The sequence below is a fragment of the Phaethon aethereus genome (assembly GCF_964289735.1).
Source record: "Phaethon aethereus genome assembly, chromosome: 6".
NCBI classification, from domain to species: Eukaryota; Metazoa; Chordata; class Aves; order Phaethontiformes; family Phaethontidae; genus Phaethon; species Phaethon aethereus.
In genome coordinates this window covers 3,378,403-3,399,672 of record NC_138580.1, presented here as the reverse complement: position 1 = coordinate 3,399,672, position 21,270 = coordinate 3,378,403, and the positions used below count along the sequence as shown (strand labels likewise).

Sequence of the window (21,270 nt, the reverse complement as noted above, 5' to 3'; positions counted from 1 at the left end):
AGTTAAAATAAAAAAATGTGACTACTCTGACATGCATATGCCTTTTTTCAAACGGTATCACTGTGGGAGAAGAGACATGTGGCTGTTTCTACAGCTGTGGTCATTCTCAAGCTGCAGGGCAAAGAAAAAAAAAAGGAGAAAAAGCAGTGATGCAACTGCTGTTCTGTTAAAAGGAGATGATTTTTTTAATTGCTGCTGCAGTTTGTTTGTGTAGAGGTGATACAATACTGAAGCCAGAGCTGCAAGTCTTCTCTAAAACTAGACATTTATCTTATTTCCAGTATAGACTGGAGATGTGGGTTGAAGACTTACTACTTACCCCAAGGAGCTTGGAATGCAGCAGTTCAATTCACAATGGGCTGGGGCAGGGAAGGTTCACTGACTGGTGACTGAAATGATGCAATATTCCAGCATCTGTTTTCCACCCCGCTAGGAAAAGCATCCTCTCTTGGTCACCGCTGCCTCTCCCCACATCAACATCCAGGTGGGTGTCACCCATCAACCACCCCTCTCCCACCCTGGGTACGCCCCTCCATCCCCATTTTAAAAGACCACCTTGGATTTCATGAACTACACCCAAACATGATGAGATTTGTGGGGCTGAATGCACGCTTTCTGGATAAGTCCTTCTGCAGAAAATCTTGCAACAACTTTTTCATTTATAGCTTGCAATAGTGTTCCCACCTCACAGCATCACAGATGTTGGAGTGTTCCCACCTCACAGCATCACAGATGTTGGCTAAGCCATCACATACAGGAACTAGATCATAAAGTTACCACAATCCTGTCACTTATTTTGCTGCTTTTTGAAGCACTGCTCTGCTCTTCTGGTGTGCCCGTGTAGAGACAAGATCTTCAATGAAGCAGCAATGAGAGAAAAATAAATAAAATAACCCTTTGACTGAAAAGAAGCACATGGTACTATGGCAAAGACAACTTTTACCTGGAAAGGGGCATCCTTCTGACGCTGTAGCTTGGAAGCACATGTGTGTTCTGTATCTTTTGTACGTATCTTTCACTAGAGCAGCTGTAAAGCCCATTTCTCGCCCTGATGAGTTAACTAGGACTGCGCTCCTCGCTGTAGAGAGCAGCTGAATGACCTGGGCAGAAGGCAGGTTGGGTAAATGAGGCTGTTCTGCACAGAAATACGACTTAGCAGCTAAAGCTAGTTCTTATTAAAGGTGTAAGTTAAGTAAATTTTCTATGTCAAGTCAAATTTGAGGAAAAAGAAATAATATTACACTAAGTATGAGCTTTAAATTGCACAAGAGACAGATCTGTGCCTCAGAACATACAGCACGAGGCCAGTGGCAGCATGCCACTGAGCCGGTACCTAAAGCAGTTTTGGTCAGAGACAGAGAAACCCCAAAGAGCTTCTATTTCTACAGAGCAGAAATTCTGGTACCAGGGGAAATGTTGGCATGGACCAGAGCTAAACTCCCTGAGCATTTGAGTTCATCAAATTCAGAGCCATGAGAAGATAACAGGAGTATAATTCTCCTTTAAAAAAACCCCAAATCGATCAGCAAAGCACAGCAAAGCAACCTTCTTCCAAAAATTTATTCATTTGAACACCCTGCTGTGGGCAAACATTACATCTTCTAGAGTTCACAGTTAATTCCAAAAGCGTTGATGTAGAAGGCGATATTGCAAGTTCCATAAAGTTCACAACCAGCTGAGTGATGACGCTGCCCACTGTTTAACATCTGTCGGGCAGTTTGGATATGCCTGCAAAGCATCCATGATTTGATTATTGTCCAAAAGCAGTTTCATTAAGAGGTACTCTCTCTGAGCACGCACAGATGGTCTTTCTATGGGTTTGACTAATTCCAGTTGTAGCAAGTGTTCAAATGCCTAAAAACAAAAGGAAAAAAAATTAGGAAATGGAAGATAACATCCTTCTGGGCTGTAGTGCTCATTCTGAATGACCTATGAGAGGCTGTTTTGACAGAAACCTCTCATGTGCGACCTCAACAGACAGATGTTAAACACCAGCTCTATTTTACCTTCGCTTTTCTTCTTATAGAAATAGCATTTGAAATCTGGCGTACATGTAACTGACTGGGAATGACTGTGTAATTCAGGGACCCAGACTGGAATAGGCTGTTACAAGCGCACACACAGCATTAGGCAATTTCCAGTTTAAGCGTAACTAAACAACGTTGAATCGGAAACCAAGGCTGCTCGGCTTAAAAAGTTGCGAGGCCGGAAGACAGCTTTGAGCACCTAACCGCTGTGGGTCATTGGGTGATGTTCACGAACTGAAAGCTTAGCGTCTGCGTGACCCCTGCCTGCCCCAGGATGATGCCCTTGAACAGAGCCTGGCACAATGGCATTGGCCAAGTGACAGCCCAAGAGCCCAGAAGGCCAGCGAGCATCAGCTTCGTGACCAAAACACTACTTTTCAGTTTGCGCCTCAGACTGTAGCTGGCTGAGGCAGAAGCAGCTGCATTAGGCTACAAATTGATTGCATGTACCAGTCAGACCCACTGGGACCTGGATTAAGAAACATACATTTTGATGTGGAAAGAGTACATTTTGGAGACATAGCTTCTGAACAGAAGTGGACAAGCAAGCTGAAGGAATCTCTGAAGATTCCAGAGAAGGGCAACGAAGCTGGGGAGGGGTCTGGAGAACAAGTCTGATGAGGAGCAGCTGAGGGAACTGGGGGTGTTCAGTCTGGAGAAGAGGAGGCTGAGGGGAGCCCTCATCGTGCTCTACAGCTACCTGAAAGGGGGTTGTGGCGACGAGGGTGTTGGTCTCTTCTCCCAAGTAACCAGCGATAGGACGAGAAGAAACAGCCTCAAGTTGCGCCAGGGGAAGTTGATTGGATATTAGGAAACATTTCTTTACGGAGAGAGTGGTCAAGCATTGGCACAGGCTGCCCAGGGAGGTGGTGGAGTCGCCATCTCTGGAAGTGTTCAAAAAACGTGTGGATGTGGCGCTTCAGGACATGGTTTAGGGGACATGGTGGCACTGGATTAATGGTTGGACTTGATGATCTTGGAGGTCTTCTCCAGCCTTAATGATGCATTTCCGATACAGTCATTCTTGCTGAACCCCAAGTCCTCCATCAGTTAAGCTCACTTGAAAGCTCACGCTGGTACTGAACTCTTGCAAGTGTAACTGTCACCAGCTCGGTGCAGCCTGGAGCTCCCCACCCCGGGAAAGGTGGGGGCTGCGGGAGGCGAGGGGTGCCAGTGGCCAGGCACTCCTCAAACCCACCGCCCTGGTGCCAATCCAAGCGTCAGGGGGGACTACTCAAATCTGTGCACTAGGGAAAACACAAACAGCATCGAGATACTTTACAATAAAATAAATGACATTTCAGGCTTACCTTCATGACAACTGGCTTCTCGAAGTTGTACATGCAATGCGCCTTCCTTTGTATGAACTTCTGAAATTCTGTATCAGTAACAGGAAAAAAGAAAAAGTTACTTAGGGGAAAGTAAGTGATGTAGTGTTTGTAAAGTTCATGCATTTCTCTCACCATTGTAAACCATCTGGAAGTTAAATGGTTCTCCTTCATAAACATCATTTAAGTGTTTCATCGCTATAATTAGGCAGATTTCCAGGACAGACAAACCTAGAGGGAAAGACAAGAGCTCTAAATACTCTTCTTAACCATATCAGAAACGCAAGCAGTTCACATACTATTTTTATACCTCTATTTTTAGATGCTGTAGGCCTCACCTATTTGTGTTATGTATCTTCATAATGCAAAAGAAATTCCCTGGCTTTCCCTGGCTAGCGCTGCAGCCTGTCTGGTACCTGCATCGCAGCAGAGCGCCGCCCGTGCTCCCTGCAGGACTTCTCTCAACTGTTCTGTAAAACTCATTTATTTGGCGTCGTTACATCCACGCACGTGTATGAGCACAAATCGGTGGAGAGCAGGCTCCGCCGGCAGGTGTATTCCCTGCACGGCTCATACCAACAGGGGACACGGCACTGTACAGTCTCCCTTACATCAGACGGATTTCAGGGAGGGACTAGACCCATTCCATACTCCTAAGAAATATCTGGGGGGAAAAAAGCTGAGCTTTACCATGTACAATATTTGCTTTTGAGTCCATTCTACACTGCTTGCTTGCCTCATGAAGATCTGACGCAGTGATAAGTGGGTGATGCACAGTAACGTTACTTACAGCAAGCATCTAAAAATAAAGCAGAAGACATTTTTCATTTAATTACTAATTACCAGACGTACTTTCTACTTGGAGATGGAATGCAGAAGAACACATTTCCCCTGGAGTCACCTCCTGAAACCATTAATGAATAAACCCTACACACAGTAGGCTCAGACTGAAAACCTTGTAAATAGCTGGTAGCTACATTTTGCCCAGGAAGGTTTTCCAGGCTTAAAACTTTATCTCCTCTAGTGACAAGGCTTTAAACACTCATTAACTTGTTTATATTAATTTCAGTGGATTAGCATAGTGCAGCGATCACTGTAAGAATGACTTACAACTATTTTAAACACACTCCTGTACACAGAGCTACAGCGCATTCACATCACCGAAAGGGCTAAGAAAGCATCCGAAGGCGCCTCTCCTTTTGTAGACTACGAGCTACCCTGTCAGAGCATTTGCTCAAGTCTCACTTAGTTGCCATTTGAATCTCTAAATCTTCAGCTACCTGTCACAGAAAAAGTGAGTTTTGAATAAATGTAAGCTCATAAATCCATAGTTAACACACCTCTTCTGACACCACTCTGCCAAAGCTATTGATTATCCACAAGCCTTTAGACTGCAGCAGCAGCTTTCACTTGCTCTTTGGGGCTTTAAGTATCTGCCTTGTAGATACTCCATAGTTTAACATTCTTCAACAGAACAAAACATGGCTTTTCGCAGAAAGGGACCTGGGTGTGCTGGTTGACAGCCGGCTGAACATGAGCCGGCAGTGTGCCCAGGTGGCCAAGAAGGCCAACAGCATCCTGGCCTGTATCAGCAATGGTGTGGCCAGCAGGAGTAGGGAAGTGATTGTGCCCCTGTACTCGGCACCGGTGAGGCCGCACCTTGAATACTGTGTTCAGTTTTAGGCCCCTCACTACAAGAAGGATGTTGAGGTGCTGGAGCGTGTCCAGAGAAGGGCAACAGAGCTGGGGAGGGGGCTGGAGCACAAGTCTGATGAGGAGCAGCTAAGGGAACTGGGGGTGTTCAGTCTGGAGAAGAGGAGGCTGAGGGGAGCCCTCATCGCTCTCTACAACTACCTGAAAGGGGGTTGTGGCGACGAGGGTGTTGGTCTCTTCTCCCAAGTAACTAGTGATAGGACAAGAGGAAATGGCCTCAAGTTGCGCCGGGGGAGGTTTAGATCGGATATCAGGAAAAATTTCTTCACCGAGAGGGTGGTCAGGCATTGGAACAGGCTGCCCAGGGAGGTGGTGGAGTCACCATCTCTGGAAGTGTTCAAAAAACGTGTGGATGTGGCGCTTCAGGACATGGTTTAGGGGACATGGTGGCACTGGATTAATGGTTGGACTTGATGATCTTGAAGGTCCTTTCCAACCTAGTGATTCTGTGATTCTGTGACTACCTCCTACTTTTGCAGGTCTGCGTGATGAAAAACTGTTCATTTCATCCTTTTAGTTGAGGTCTGTTGCTGAGAACACCCAATGCTATCCATCACCAGTCTTTTCCAGTCCTCCTCCTCTCCTTACAGATGTCAGTGTAACAGCCTCAAAAAGCTGTGTTATCATTCAGACTTCCAAAGGTATGGAATGAGGTTTATATTATAAGGGCTAAAGGGAATTTGGACAGGGAAGAAGTGGAGGGTGAAGAAATGACAGCCCCGAGTCACTAAACAGACATGCAAAACAGAAAGAAGCAGAGGAAATGCAGCAGTATCTCTTGTAAGTCACTGACACCCCTGCTTCAGGGCTAGTGAAACTTGTAACAGGTAACTACACTGAACAGAGCCTGGAGCACCCTCTGGTTTACCAGGTTCAGGGGCAGACAAGCAGCTGATTGCATGAAGTCACCAACATGAGAAAAACCATGGGGAAACAGTGTTGACCAAACGCAAAACTAGATTTTACCAGCTCAGTTATGAGCTATCTAGTTCTACTTACCCAAAAAATGACTTATTTTACTTTGGTAAAAAAACTTAACTTGTTCAATTCTTCCAAGGTTTCCGAGGTTCAAGGTTTTGCACAATACCATTTAGGGTACTGCAACATGAAACAGATACTAAATTTCCCTTGAAAACCCATGTGTTCATCTGACAAAGCAAGGTGATGGGGAGCACTGAATTAAAAAATTAATTAAAAAAATAATTAAATTACTTAAAAGTTAGCTGTTCATTGAAAACAAGGCCTTGCTGCCAAAAAGCAGGTAAGTAGCAAGAGTAGCTCCAATTCTCATCACCGCCACACTGCCTGTCACAAAGCTTCTCTCAGCAGCTCAGACAGCAGACTCCTACAGATTTACAAAGTTAAAGAAAAATTAATCCTGCAGGGCAATTAATCCATGCTTCAGCCAATACCAAAGAATTACTGAAGTGCTAGAATCTGTATTATATACTCTTATGAGCAAGATGACTTCAGAGTGAAAAGGCCCTTTCTAAAGGAAAAATTCAAGAACATGCTGAAGAAAACAATTAGGAACTTCAGCCTCAGCTGGAGCTCAAAGGGAGGCTATTCAGATAGCCACCAGCTGTTTTTTGTAGCATTTATTCAAGCCACAGAGACAGAACTGGGTGCCCCTAAAGTAGAAATAATCTACAATCTGGTAACAAACTCACGTAAACAGAGGACTCCCCAAAAGTGGACTCTGGTCATGCTCTGTGTTTCAGAACTAGTGCAGCAAGTCCATGATCTGCTTTTCAGAGAGGCTGTAAACCCAGTGGTGGGAAAAGCTGTCAGCACGGAAGAGTCCAAGACCAGCCAACCACAGAGCTGAAGGTTAATATCTGAATATTTGCACAGCACAAGATAAGCAGGTATAGTCAGTGGGCTTTTCATGCTGACAGAAGCGCATAGATATTTTAAGATAGTTAACTAAGTGTTACTTATCTTCTGTGATGAATGTTATCGTGTTCATATTAACTATGTCAAAAACAGAAGTCGAGGAGGCAGACTGAAATATAGAGATGCCCTCCAAGAGAACTTGACCACACATTAAGCTTCAGCTCATTTGCTGTGATAGGAGGAAGGACACTATCAGCAATACCTCCTACTTTCTGAATACAGAAGTCTTCTTTCAGAGTTAATAGGGAGGCAACAGTCTATTTTTTCTCCAGACAGTGAGGAGGGCCTTCCTTCTCTCTCCTAAGATAACTGTGAAAGGCTGAGGCTACCAAATAGAATTCTGAAAGCTTCCTCAGGCCCTTAATGCCAGAAGATCAGAATTAACTTCCGTCTCAGTATTTCTAAGGATTAATAGCCTCAAGCTTCCAGAACCTCAAGATTTAAAAGATTAAGATCACATTTCCTGGACTAGCATCACAGTAACATATGAATTCAGGACAGCATTTGGGCTACCTGAATTGCTCCATATACGAAACCAGCTCTGGAAAACAAAGTGATGCCTAATCATGCAGTTCATAAAGTGATTTTATCTGATACTCTGCATAAGAAGAAATTGGAAGTGATAAAAGAAAACAAAAGCATTTCCTCTGTGTGAATAACAAGGCTGTAGATAGATGGGAACGTTCTTACCGAAGAGGTATCTTGGAGCAACTAGTCCATAAAGGCAAATAATCTGTGCTCAGGAGGTAGGTAGCAAGAGCAACATTTTCGGAAGAAGGAGTGGAAAGAGGTATGACAACAACAAATATTTTAGCTCTAAGTGACAGTTATTCCAAACATAGCACCATGTGCTTTTATGTCGAAAGTGCACGTACCTACACAGAGACTTACTCAAGAGCAGCTCAAGAAACAGGCCAGGAACACAAACAGTGTCAGGAGGGGGACAAAGTGGAAAGCGTAAGATGATGCAAGGATACAGTAAGAGACCACAATAAAAAACTGGCACCAAAATTATTGATCTTTGAAGACAGACATTGATGAAGAGCAGCAGGTTTAGTATACTGCCAGATTTACTGAGAGAGGAAGAATATTTGGCTGCAACAGCAGAATTAAAGGTAGAAAAATCATGTTTCAGTACAAGCAGTTTTCAGGATTCACCAGCAACCAAAAAGAATCTCAGAAAGGAAAAATATTTTGAAAGTATTTCACCTACAGTTTTGTTTTATAAATGGAAAGACCTGGCAAAAGCTCTTTGAAAAACCAAAACCCCACCACCATTTTAATTAAAGAGGACATCCTCACAACGAAACTTCTACAGAAACTGGAACTACTTGAATTCGTTAATAAAGCATGGATTGATAAAGTACGCAAGAAACCAGTACTGTCAAAAGCCTGATGAATAAAAAGATGTGTGTAAAGCTCAGATATCTGGCTTGAAAAACACAAGTGTTATTTACCGATTATTGTACATCAAGAAGATACTACATACATATCCAAATACATACCAACAGCAAGTTAAGCGAGCGCAGATCTTTTGTGTAATGAAAAAGGTTCTGCAGCATGTCTTGCACAGTTTTATCCTCTGAGAGGTGCTAAAAAAAATTTTAGGTGATATTTTAATCATCTCAGGAAATAATTCCATACTCACCCAAAAAAATACCGGTTAGCTAACTTTCAGAAAGAGCTCAGCTTATGCTTGACAATATAATACTCCATGTCTAACCGTAACTTTCCGTTCTTTTTTGTGACACTTCTAATTTTATCTCCAAATGTCAATAAGCAAAGATTCTCTATGACAATTTGATTTATTCCATAACAAACTCAAATAGTGAAAGGAAATACTAATCTTAGGTAAAGGTTTTACACTTATAAACTAGTCTTACTTTAGAAGTTTTACTAAAAACAAATATAAAGAGCTTTAAATACCCGAACATTACTATTCCATTTTTGTGCAAAAGACTCATCAGGAAATTCAGCGGGAAGAGAAAGCTGTTCCTTAAATATCCTAATGTATTGTTTAAAATCAAAGGAATTCATCAAATACATCTGTCGATGAGAGAATCTTGATTTTACTCTCTTCTCCAAGAGCTCCAGGATATCCTTGTTAAAAAAAGTAAAAATAATAATTAAAAAAGCAGATGCATTTAGTACATTCTTTGCTACAGTAAAAACTACAAGAGAAAACACCAAATTAAACATGATTTAAAAAAAATTATTAAATTCTCAGGCTTAAAATGTTCTAACAAGACCTTTGCTAATTATTGTAATTGATGTGCCTTGAAATGCCTAACAACTAGCCATTTACCCGAATCACGTGATGCACTACATCATACAGGATAATTAGTTGCTAGGATACCCCGCAAAATTTCTCCATAGATTATGTAAATATTTCAGTTACTTAAGTATGCATTCAAGATGTTTCGGCCTATCATGGCTCTAGACAAGTTGTCTGTTTAGTAGATACGTAGGCTGGCAGCTGTCAGTTCACATGCCTTTTGTCAGACTGAATCCAGCTTAACAAAAAAACCCCAAAAAAGAATTTAAGAGCCAATATTTATCTTCTAAGATTGTCACACAGAACGAACCAAGTCTGCCATCAAAGTTCTTGGTTGAAGATAATAGAGAAAAGCTCACTTCTCAGAACACATAGCAATAGACTGGTGTCAGAAACGACCTGTGGGATTCATCCATGTGCAGGAACATAGTGCCATTTCCCTACTTTATACCGGGACAGAATGATTACGCTCCTGGTTTCTAGGAATTTTGTGTGGGCCTTTTTTGTTTTTTAAGAGTTTATTGCATGTTGGTTTTGGTGGTTTTACTTGCACTAAAAAAAGGCTTTAAGAATACTGAAATTCCTCACCAAAAAGAAAGCGCTAAGAGTAAATAGAGAGCCAACAGTGCAAAATATAAAGACCTCTTTCAATTTAGAAGTCACATGCAACAGGGACCAGTGATTTAAAAAAAAAACACCCTCAGAAGCAACAGCTATCACCATAACCATGGTACAGCCTCTGAAGACTCTACCTTAATTAATTCAAAAGCAGAGCAACACGGGGTTCTGTGTAATGGGTGATGAGGATACCAGACTCAGGCCAGTAATGAAGCAAAATAAATGACTGGGGTTTACTAAATCAACTATTAACTATTATATTATCTTCCAGAAATTTGCCCAGCTAAGTATCACCCAAACCAAATCAACCTCAGATTCAGGCTTTGATGAAAGATTAATTTTAATTTTAATTACTATTCTTCTTGTCATAACCCAGCTACCTTCACCACCAATCCGGTTTATTGAGAAAAACATGTTTTTATAAAGTGTCAGCTTCCATAGTGTTACCCAGTAATTATGTCACAGCATACACATAATCTGTCCACAGTTCCCTACAATGTCATTGTAACAATCACCAGCAAGTTTAACATGAATCCTAAACCCATTTTGAACATGCCAACATTGCAGCAAAAGTGCCCTACTGAAGTGTTTGCTTAAAAAATTCCATTGTTCTGAGGACTTACTGTTCTTACTGACTGTCGACCAAGAAACTGAAATGCCCAGGAGCTTCTCCAAAGAGCAAACAACAGTATACTATAAAACAGCCACATGGATAAATATGGCTGTTCTTTGCAGTTTTTTGGTCATCTAAGTTTGCTCTCAGCACAAATTGTATTTTTTTTTATCCCTCCCCACTTCCCAATGCAAGAGTCAGAAATATGGATAAATGAGAAAAGTCTCTTAGTAAATTAAGTAAGGTTCCAGGAGAGGAGAAAACATTCTAATTAAGACAAAAGTATCTTTAAAACTTCGAATGAGAAAGCACAATATCTTACCTGTCTACATGTAAGTCCAATAACTGTTACGGGAGTCTGTGCTGACTGGGATATATCAAAGAGGTTATAGAGCAGTGTTTGGTTCTTGTGATGAACAAACAAGTCAAATTCATCCAGTATAAACAAGACTGGACAACTGCTAGTTCGATCTCCTGAGACAGCAATTTTAAAAGTTAGTACGGTAACTTCATCATCAGACTTCCATCTCTACAGCTTTCACAAATTCTGGTTTTAACAATTTACATATTTTCTTTTAGCTTTTCATTAAGCCCTTCTTTCACCTATGTACTGCTACAATAGTAAAAAGAAAAATGCACTGAAAAATTGATAAGGTTTTGTAGTATTCTGCCAAGCATCATTTCTGGTTGCAAGGGAAGACAGACTTCCATGTCAAATTAAAAAAACACACCGTTATTTTTAATAGCTTCAATCTGGATGAAAGAATCTGTCCTTCTTAGCTGACCATCACATGCAAATCTTTACAGCATCAGTTATGTTAGGCATACATTTGGTTAGCATTATGTATTTCTTACATTATTTTGTAGCCATGACACCTTCTTGGGCTAGGTTTCTTCATACCATTTGTAGAAGTAGATGAAAAAAAAAATATATGCTAACTTTTCAGTCAAGTGACAAACATACACATACTCTCTTTCAGACAAGGGCTACTAGTGTTTACCTTTCCTTAAAGCTTCAAGAAGGAACGCAAGATTTTCAGCAAAACTGCCCTACACAGAGAAGAAAAAAGTTTCACAAGAGATTTTCAATGTCATTCTCTGAACTTGATGTAGTTACACAATTCTGGCAGGTAATGAAGGCCATTTCCTTCTAAAAATTTGCTTTGAAAATTTACAACATTACTTCATGCTATATAATCATAACCTCTTCAGGACAAGAAAACTGATAGTGAACTCCACATCAATCCACTTTTTTCCAGTCTGAAAACCCCAAACTAATTCCCTCAGACAGGCGAAAATTAGTGATCATAAGAATGTCTACAGCAAGCTAAATTTACAACTAGCTTCATCTTTCCTTATAAATAGCTATGATATACACATTTTCCATCCACACACATGCAGAAACTGCCACCTAACGTGTTCCACTGAGAATGATCATTATGCAGTTTTTCACTTTGCAACCTTATTAGATAGATGAAAGCATCTATCATGATGAAAGCATTCATGACAGAAAACAATTAATAGCTATGACCATCCCACTTCAGTTCCATGCACATTTACACACTCTGAAGCACGCAAGTTGTGAGATGGGCAACAATTATAACTGAAGACCACAAGCCCTATCAAAGATGGCAGAAAAGCCAATTTACTCTCTGAATGTGAGTTGCAGAAGCTGAGAAAGGGAAAGTTGCTATGGAGAGAAGTAAGGACACTCCTGCAAATCAGTATGTTTCTGTGCCTGTGTGCAACTGAAGGGATTAGATGGTTAAGAGTTTGAAGTAGTACTCCACAGTAACTGAATGGGCAAAATTACAGGAGAATTAAGCACATTTAAGTCCAGTTTTGCCTCCAGCATTTTTGGTAGTGGAACTGTTGATCTTGAAAAGTTGTTCTAGTTCTCTGTTGAAAAGACAACTCACTCAAATGGCTATGCTGAAATTCAGTATTTGCTATTTCCTTTTACTACTGCAGCTGTATTTGGGAAAATTTTAGCTCACCACCAAAAAGGTTTTTCCATTCTCTGCATCTGAAATCATTTGGGATAAATAAGAAACCAAAAGAAGCAAGCATTTCCAAAAGATAATAAAGCCTAGTAACTACAGCCTATGCTTCATCTTGTATTCTACATTGCCTCTAACCTAGTTCTCTGGTTTCTCTTAAGTAGTAACATCTTACCTGTTTAGCTTTCCAAATGCAACTGATGAAAATAAACTTCAGCTACTGAGATTTCATCTTTCTCCCCTCTCACTCCCCACTGCTTTAGCCACTTGGATCGGTATTACACACAACTCACAACTATGTAAACGCTGCCAATCTCCAAGGCCCTATCTGGGAGCAAAGGAGGAGACGATGCTCAGAAGGACCTTCTGTCGTACCAGAAGATGGCCTCTCAAGAACACTCACTGAATAACAGGCAGCAGCCAGAGTAGCTCAGATCACTAGTCCAAGTTATTTCACACTCAAATGAGTGAAACGTAACCTGAAGCACTTCAGTTATTTTCTTCATTACCGACTTTAGTACTAATGTAAATGAGTTTCTCATCTTTGGGAAAAGGTTAATAGAAGCAAAAATTTCAATAGAAATTCTATGCAAAGTGAGAGCTCTAGGAAGCCTGGATAGACTTCCCTATGAACTAGAAAAGGTTGCAAATATACTAGAGATACTGCTTTTTGGTTGCTTACTCTTTGTCTTGAAATGTTGCAGCCGATGTTTCCAAAAGACTCTACCCCTCTGAACAAAGTCTCTTTGGAATGCTTAATATTTCTTTCATTTAGAGGCTTGAAGTAAATGTTAAGAGAGCCTTTCCATTCTTCCTCCTCCAAGTCAAAGTTGATGTTTGTTGAAAAAGTATCAGGATGCATTAATATCGCTCAACCAGCAAAATGTAACATTTAGCACTTGTGTAGAGCACAAGTATTTGTTGGCATGCCTGAAGCATCTGTAAACCAGGGTCTTCACAGGTAAATGCTGCCACAGTTCACTACTGCCATCAATTACTAAATATTTTAAAAGAGAAAGCTTTGAGAAGACTGAGCCAGCCCATCGCAATTTTGCTAATAAACTCTCAAAGCCCTGTCAGTCCCAACAAGCTGCATTCTATAAAGGTAGTTTTCTAGGCAAGGATTTTTGAGGGACGTAAGCGGAGGATATAATAAAGCTGATACTTACAAAAACTTTATCCCCAACCACATTTTCCAGGTGCAACTGTCTGGTGATCTCCTTCAGTGCCACTTTATCATTAGTCTGCAGAAGCCCTGAAAGAAAACATTTTTTCATGAAGAACTGGCAGTTCTCCATCACTCCAAGAGGCCATGTCTACAACCACTAGAAACTTATCCAGAGGCTTCTCTTCATTTCCAGCCTTACAAACCCACGCCTTTTTATAAATTAATAGTAGACAGCAATTTCCCGTATGTAATAAGAAGTTACTTAGAACAATTCAGTCACAACTGAACCGATTTCTAACATTTTGAAAAGTCATTAAAAGCACAAAAGTTCTCTTTATACAGAGAGATACAAAGAAAGGCATTTTGGAGCTCACAGACAAATGTGTCCATAAGTCAGGGTAGATTACAATTGCTGAAACCAAAATTTGTGTTCAGTACATACAAGATATAGCAACTGAATATAAAAAACCATCTGAATAATGCTGTATTACTTGCCATTCAGATGAACTTCCAAGAGGTTCTCTCTAGCTTGTTTCATTTCCTTGAGCTCTTTTAAGACACGATTAAGTAACTAGGAAAAAAAAAAAGTAATTTCTTTATAAGAAGATTAATCTATTAACAGTAAGAAAAGTGTACAAATGGATATTATCAGATAGGAAACAATATATGCAGTTTCATGAGGTAATAATGTTTTTGAGTATTTTCAAATCTAAAACACTAAAATGACAACTTTGTGTTCAGGATCATGACTGTAGCAATTACATTTGTTCATTCTGCTGAATTAGTAGGGAAAGAAATATAAAAATAACTCCAATATTTTAGTAACTCAATTTTTAGGGTAATATCTAGGGCTTTTGCCTTAATCAAAAAAAGCTTTATGAGCCTGAGGTGTGAGAGAATTTGTCTCTTGGGTTAGTATAGTATTTGTCTCCATTGCTTCATTAAGATGCTGTAGAACAAAAATCTCTGCTTCAAATCTTTAAAGACACTATGCTTATTCTTTTCCTCTTGAAGTTAGGAAACAAGAAGTAAATTTAAGTTGCACACAATTACATCAACTACTGCTTATAAAACTTAGGGGTCCCAAATTTACAGTCCATCAAGAACTTGTTCTTGATAAAAGTCATATGCAACTTGTATTAAAATACATCTAAGTAGATGACATGTAAACTTTTCATTCACTTGCTACTTCTTTGCTTTTGCTCCCTCAGCTGCGAATTTGCAACTCCCATATACACATGTATGTATACATATGTATATACTTATATACACGCATACAATTTCATTGTCTCTAGCAGTCTTTTTTGAGAACTAACATCTTTCACTTGATGTAGAATAAGAAAATCATTCATTTCTCATGTGTGATCTGCTTACTTATATTCTGGCAGGAAGGATCACAAATTTTCATCTTTACTATCCTCATGTAAAAGGTTTGGAAGAAAATTTAAATTTAGTTAAATAATAAAAATAGTTTGAGTTTTGGTGATGGGGGGCAGGTGGTGTTTGAGGGGTTGTTCTGTTGTGGGGGTTTTTTTAAACTTTCACGTTTACTCCAATTTGCTTGCAGTATAGACCTCTTCTATACTTTTCTATTGATATTGTATTTAGAAGCAGATACGGTTAAGACTCCTGCTACCAGTGCCAACATCTACTATATGGACACTTGGAACAAAAAAAGCTTATTCCCTCGGTTTCTCAATTTTATGCCCAATAAGCAGATGCTATCCTTTCTGGCTAGCCCCTTAATCCAGCAATCTCAATTGTACCTTGAAAGTCTACATTGCAAATACAAGAAAATCTAAACACTACTTTCTGCACTTAGAGTGCTTGTTGCTTACTTACAAATCCATAAATCTAAAAAAGGAAAAATAAACTCCAGTTGAAGACTAGCAGGAAGTACGTAGGTGGAAGAATCCTTACTTGCCACTGGTTTATCAACTCCTTCCCCCTCACCTCATAGTACTTTGGAAATTATACTTCTGAAGTGTCACGGGTAACAGAAGAAGGTAACAATACTGACTTTTTGTAATGCAAAAGAAGAAAGCTATTAAAAAACTGGCAGAACAATTAAGTGTCAGCTGTATTGTGGATATGTTTACCATCTATTAATTTATTTCTATTTAAGTGTACTTAAAAGCTTGAAGGCCACTTGCCTTCACTGGCACTGGGGAAGACTTCCAAAGTAATTTTTACAATTTTTCAATCTTCAATACTTTTTGCAGTAACAGCCAACCTATTTATCACATTATATACCCATGTAAACATAAAAGACTGAAGTGTTCGCATAATATTAAAGTATATAACACTTAAGTTAGATGTCATTCCTTCACATGCCTCAACTAAAAAGAGTTCCTTTAAAATACAAAACCTACACTTGTAAACTAGAACTACCACACAATATTCTACCTCCTAGCAATTTAGGTAACAATATTCTCCGACACGTTTAAAACAGGATTAAGATACCTTACCATTCTCTACACGTAAAGAGCTATGTAGAAATCCACCCCTTAATCTACCCCTTTTACAGTTTTTTGGATACCTTTTCAGTCATTTTTACATCAGAAGTCAAATAGCAGTAGCAGGGTAACTTTTAAAAAGTAGGCACATCGTGGCTGTAATTGCAAAGATGAACTCTGTGGCAAGAACCATCACGGAATTGTAATGGGAGAAATGCTGAAAGAAGACAGAATCTATGACGTTGTCAGATCACTGAACAACAAACACAACTTGTTCTGATAAAATTAAGTTGTATTTTACAAGTTTTGGGTACCTGTAGCCTATACCTGGTAAAGGCAAGCAAAGAATTCCAAAACTGGGCATACTTCTGCAAGTCACTGTGAGGATGGACAGGTACATGTTTTTGTCAGCAGCACATGAAGCTCTTCTATTTTACAATATCGCTAGGAACTCAGCATTTGAAAAATTTCAGAAAATTGTTAGGAAACCAATGTCTCCATATTGTTATGCAACAGAATTAACCCACAAGAAGTCCCAGAATGTTTTGAAATTGTATGGAAACAAGTAGCAATTCTCTCTTTAAAAACAGGCAGAGACAAAAAATTAGCTCCAAAAGGTCCCAGGACTTCAGTGAGGTTATCTACCTTATGCTTAATCTGACCTTGTATAAACTTTTAATACATGTTTATACCACAGTCTTTCCTGATCCTCGAGGTCCAATAATGAGGGCAGAATTACTTTCTCCATGAACTGTAGTTCGTTTCAGCAGTTCCAGCAGATGTCTGCATTGACAACAGCAATAGGTTAAAAACTTCAAACCAGACAACATTCACTGAAACTATGGAAAATTCAAAGAATCTTTAAAACATAAGAGAAAACTTGATACATTTCAACTTGCTCTCAGAGCCAACACTCAGGGCATGCAAAATATAATACAATAAAGTACAAAAAGCTGAGTGATCAGATCTCTTAAAATATTTTAAAATATTAAAACATGCAGAAGTCGGGAGTATCACTAATTCATAAAGTTCTACAATTCTCCACCATGAAAAGACAGACTTCAATAATTATTTCTTTCTTTAAAGAAAAAAGATCGCTTTCTGTGCTACCACTATGGTTCACAAAAAAGGAAGTCTGGCAAGTGTATTGAAGGGAAACCTTGACATCAGTAAAAATTAGTAATCTAGTAGAATATATTCATTTTTACAATCTTCATAAAACCAATCATATGCTACATTTAGGCATTCAAAGCTTGTGAATGGTAACAGCTATATTGGACTCAAGTTCATATTCTATTCCTACCCAAAAGAAGGAACAAAGAACAATGCCAAGTTATCTTCAGATAGATTCATCACCTAGTACCGTATTTAAAGCGCTTACAAAAACTACCAACACATCCAATTCCTAAATGTTTACAAATGCATACATCTGCCTTTTTTTTTTTTCACATCATATTGACATCATGCAATCGCTTCTAAAGGAGTGATAGAGTCATCATGGAACAGCTCTAGCAAATGCCTGTGGTTTTGTTCACTATTTGAGAGCTAACTATAGCCAAGAACCCTAATACATCTTGGGAAAGAAAAACTAAGAGCTGGGAAGGTCATTGTGTTTTCTCCCCAGTATAATTCATCAACAACGGTATATGAAGTAGTAGACAGTCTGTAAACTGTTTTTCAGAATTCCAATATGAAGAGGGGAGGCTTGTTTTGTAGAATGCTAACATCACAGAAATACATTTTCTCACAACAATCATAGACATGTCTATGTGAGCTCTGCATGTATGTTGCACTACACTTTTTCTTTATAACAGAAGTTTTATTTTCCTTCTTGTAAGGGAAAGGAAACTAATGCTCACATCAGGTGACTCAACTTACATAAAGTTACTCTTGGAAAAACTGAGTGTTTAAAACAAGTTCTTTAGATATATGTTTGTTATTTTCAGGATTTGGCCTGCATCTGTAAAACGATTAGTATTATTGCCGTAATAGGCCCCTTCTTCCTAACTTTAACCTCTGCATCTGAATGACCCCAAGAAGTAGATTTTTTTTTTAACCTACTTGTATGGGTCTCTACTTCAAGAAACATGATGTTGGCATCCAAGGTTTAAGATTTACTTTTAACACTGCTTACCAATAAACAGAAGAAAATCTGAAGTAAAAAGAAAGAGTCACAACAAGAGAATTTAACTTTTTGCTTGGTCAAGTAACTAAACATAGCCTTATAATATGCACTGAAAGTATCTTTCATGCTCAAAAGTTTCAGGAATTACAGATTTGAAACAAGGACAAGAAATCCAAAACTCAGACTCTGACAAAACAGCAAGCTTTTAAAAACTTTTAAAATCTGAGGCAAACAATTTTTAGAAGCATTGCACTGCAAGTCATTTAAGCCTGTATAATTTATAAAAACAGAGGTAGCAGAAAATTCTGACTTCACCTGATTAATTTTCTACTGTGGTTAAAGTAGAAATTATTGAGTATTTGAGTCTGCTCACTCACCTGTACTGATTTTCAATCCCAAACAGTTTTCCAGTAGCATAACGGTGACAAAATCTTTCACGTAAAATTTTTTGCACCTACGGATATAACACAAGACAGAAAGAATGCTTGCTGCTTCAGACACCATTATGTACCAATAATGTAATTACCACAATAGGCACGTTTCTGTGGTGTTACAAATACTCTGTAACATGTGAATTTTAATGTCATCAATCACAGACGGGTCTTGAAAGTAAGAATAAAGTTGCAGCAGGAAGTATATTTAACAGACTTTTGTAGCAGAAAAGAGAAAATTCAGTTAAATGATAGCAATATGTGTCTTTGGTCCCTTCCCCTACTATTTCTTTCCTTCACCCCCAAAGGGCTGGTATACTTATCACCAAAATTACCTCAGTAGTTCATCTAATTCATAGTTCTACAGGCAAGAAAACCATTCCCAGCTGACTTAAATAAAATTAAATAAAATTAACCCATGTAGTTTCCCCCCAAATCCTCATCCTAATGAATACACTTTTTGCACCACTCGCAACAACATTGCAGCCTACCACATTCAAATGTTAGAAAGTATCAAATTTACAGTTTCTTTGAAGAGTCAGTTCAGATACTTTGTTCCTAAAAGTTTGGATGGGGGGGCAGGAAGTAATATGAAACTGAAGCTAATATATTGCTTACAAAGGATGGAAAGAAGTCTCTCCAGCCTGATTGCTAGATCAAGTTCTGAAGTCCTTCAAACTACACAGTAAGCAGTTATTTTAATTATTTATTATTAATTATTTATTATTTATTATTAATTTGGACATATTTTTTGCGATAGCTTTAGATATATATCTGCACTGACCTCTGTTTTCCATGTTAAGAACTGTTACTTAAAATTGTATCTTCAATTCCTGAACAGACAACCTCCAGCATCATTGCAGATTTCTTCCTACCACTTGACTAGCAGCATGCAAATTGGACAATCCCAATTTTTAAGAATTTACAGGACTCCATACTATTGCTTCTCTCCCTAGCCCTCATTTAAGCTATTCTAACATACCTACACACTCCACCTTTTTATAGCTCTTGGTGTCCAATTTAAGTGCTCATTGTCAAAGAATTTCAGAGATTAAACTGCAAACTGTTAATGAAGTCGTTTTCCCTCAAAAACACATTTGAGCACACCTTGCCTTTCAGTCTAAGTGAATGTCCCTTTGACCTAAAAACTAACTATACCATTATCATGCACCCCCGTGTCATTGCTTTTCCATTCTCTCAGTCTGAGTTGGCTCATCTTCCCCCCGTATGGTTTTTCTCTGCATTCTCCCATTGCACCTCTTAACTTAGTCCTTCATCATTTCTGCTGAATCCTAAGAAATTATGAAAAATTACAGGTAAATATATACTGAGGCAATACTGTACCACAAGTGTTTTGCGTTTCTCTCACCTTACTCATTCATGCCTGTTTTATCTGACTCGTCCTGCGGCTCATTACTAACAGGCTTTTAGTATCTTGAAAATATGTCGTCTTCTAACAGTGAGACAATTTATAGTTTAGGATGGAATTATCACCATCAGCTCTAGGTGTTTGGTTTAAAGATAAATGCATGTGGATGCATCGTTGTGAAGTACTCCTCAGCATGCCTAAATAATGGATAGAAGAACAACAGACATCTATTTTGCTAATAAGTCCACTTTATGAAATGGATTTCTTTTTAATACGAGCTGTACTTGTCTACCTGATTTTTCATTTACTTTTTCTTCAACTAAAGTCTTCTGGATTTAATTTCCAGATTTATTCTGTTTTAATGAACAACCTATCTGAACAGTCAGCATTGTCCATTCACAAGTGAAAAAGTTTGCCTCCCATAAGGGGATTTTATAGGTAAATGAAGGAAAGAGATTAAAATACAGGAAATCACTGAACCAGAGGTAATTCACAAGATGCATCACAGTTTTTAAGTAGTCACTTTGAGAAAACAGAAGAACAAAGCTTAAAAAAAACGCCAAACCTGAAAACTGATTCAGCAACTGCTGTCTTGCCTAACCTAGGCTGTTAAAAAAAAGTCCCCTAGATTCTGATTCACCCTACAACTGGAAGATAAAGAATCCATTTAGCTAAAAATAGATTTATGCAAATCTGTTGCCACAAATGGCTGTAAAAGCACAAAACCATTCTTTACCATTTATATTAAGACTCCAAAAAGCAGGTTATTACTATAACGCTTGAAGCAACCAAACATGAGTTGAGAAGATGAAAGAAATACAGAACATAAGTACAAAAGCTATTTACAGCCCTAGAAATCACATCATGCATCTGTACATGCCTTTTTAACTGGTCTAGTAAAAAACTATAGAATGGAAAGGTTTCATAACTTAAAAACAGTCAGCTAATAATTGTTACTAACCTGTGAAATGCATTCTGCATTTGTTCCACTGCTCTCCTTTGACTTACGTTTACTCATTGCAGAAGTTTTGCTCTTTAAACAAGACAGAAAGTATATGTTATACTAAATTATTTTTTCCAAATAATTGTTAGAAACTTTACTTACATGTTAATAAACTAAATTTAGTATAGCAAACACAAGACATTTGTTCATTTGTAAGAACTTAAATTTTCACAAACATCAGTTTGTGAAAAAACCCAAAACCAAAACAACTGAAGCGTTTTTAACTAATTTCTGATTAGATTGAATCC

At 38.7% G+C, this 21,270-nt stretch overlaps 1 protein-coding gene across 1 annotated transcript; it reads right to left on the bottom strand.

Moving 5' to 3' along the window:
• Window positions 1-1,611: 1,611 nt before the first annotated feature.
• On the bottom strand, window positions 1,612-21,037 carry ORC4 (origin recognition complex subunit 4; the record flags this gene model as incomplete). The annotated part of the gene is made up of 13 exons (XM_082001475.1): window positions 1,612-1,854; window positions 3,338-3,405; window positions 3,491-3,586; window positions 4,046-4,154; window positions 8,470-8,556; window positions 8,891-9,064; window positions 10,793-10,944; window positions 11,472-11,520; window positions 13,640-13,725; window positions 14,134-14,209; window positions 16,787-16,877; window positions 18,597-18,673; window positions 20,981-21,037. The coding sequence occupies 13 exons, from the start codon at window positions 21,035-21,037 to the stop codon at window positions 1,666-1,668; spliced, it is 1,311 nt and encodes a 436-aa protein (XP_081857601.1). The 3' UTR covers window positions 1,612-1,665.
• Between the last annotated feature and the right edge of the window lie 233 nt (window positions 21,038-21,270).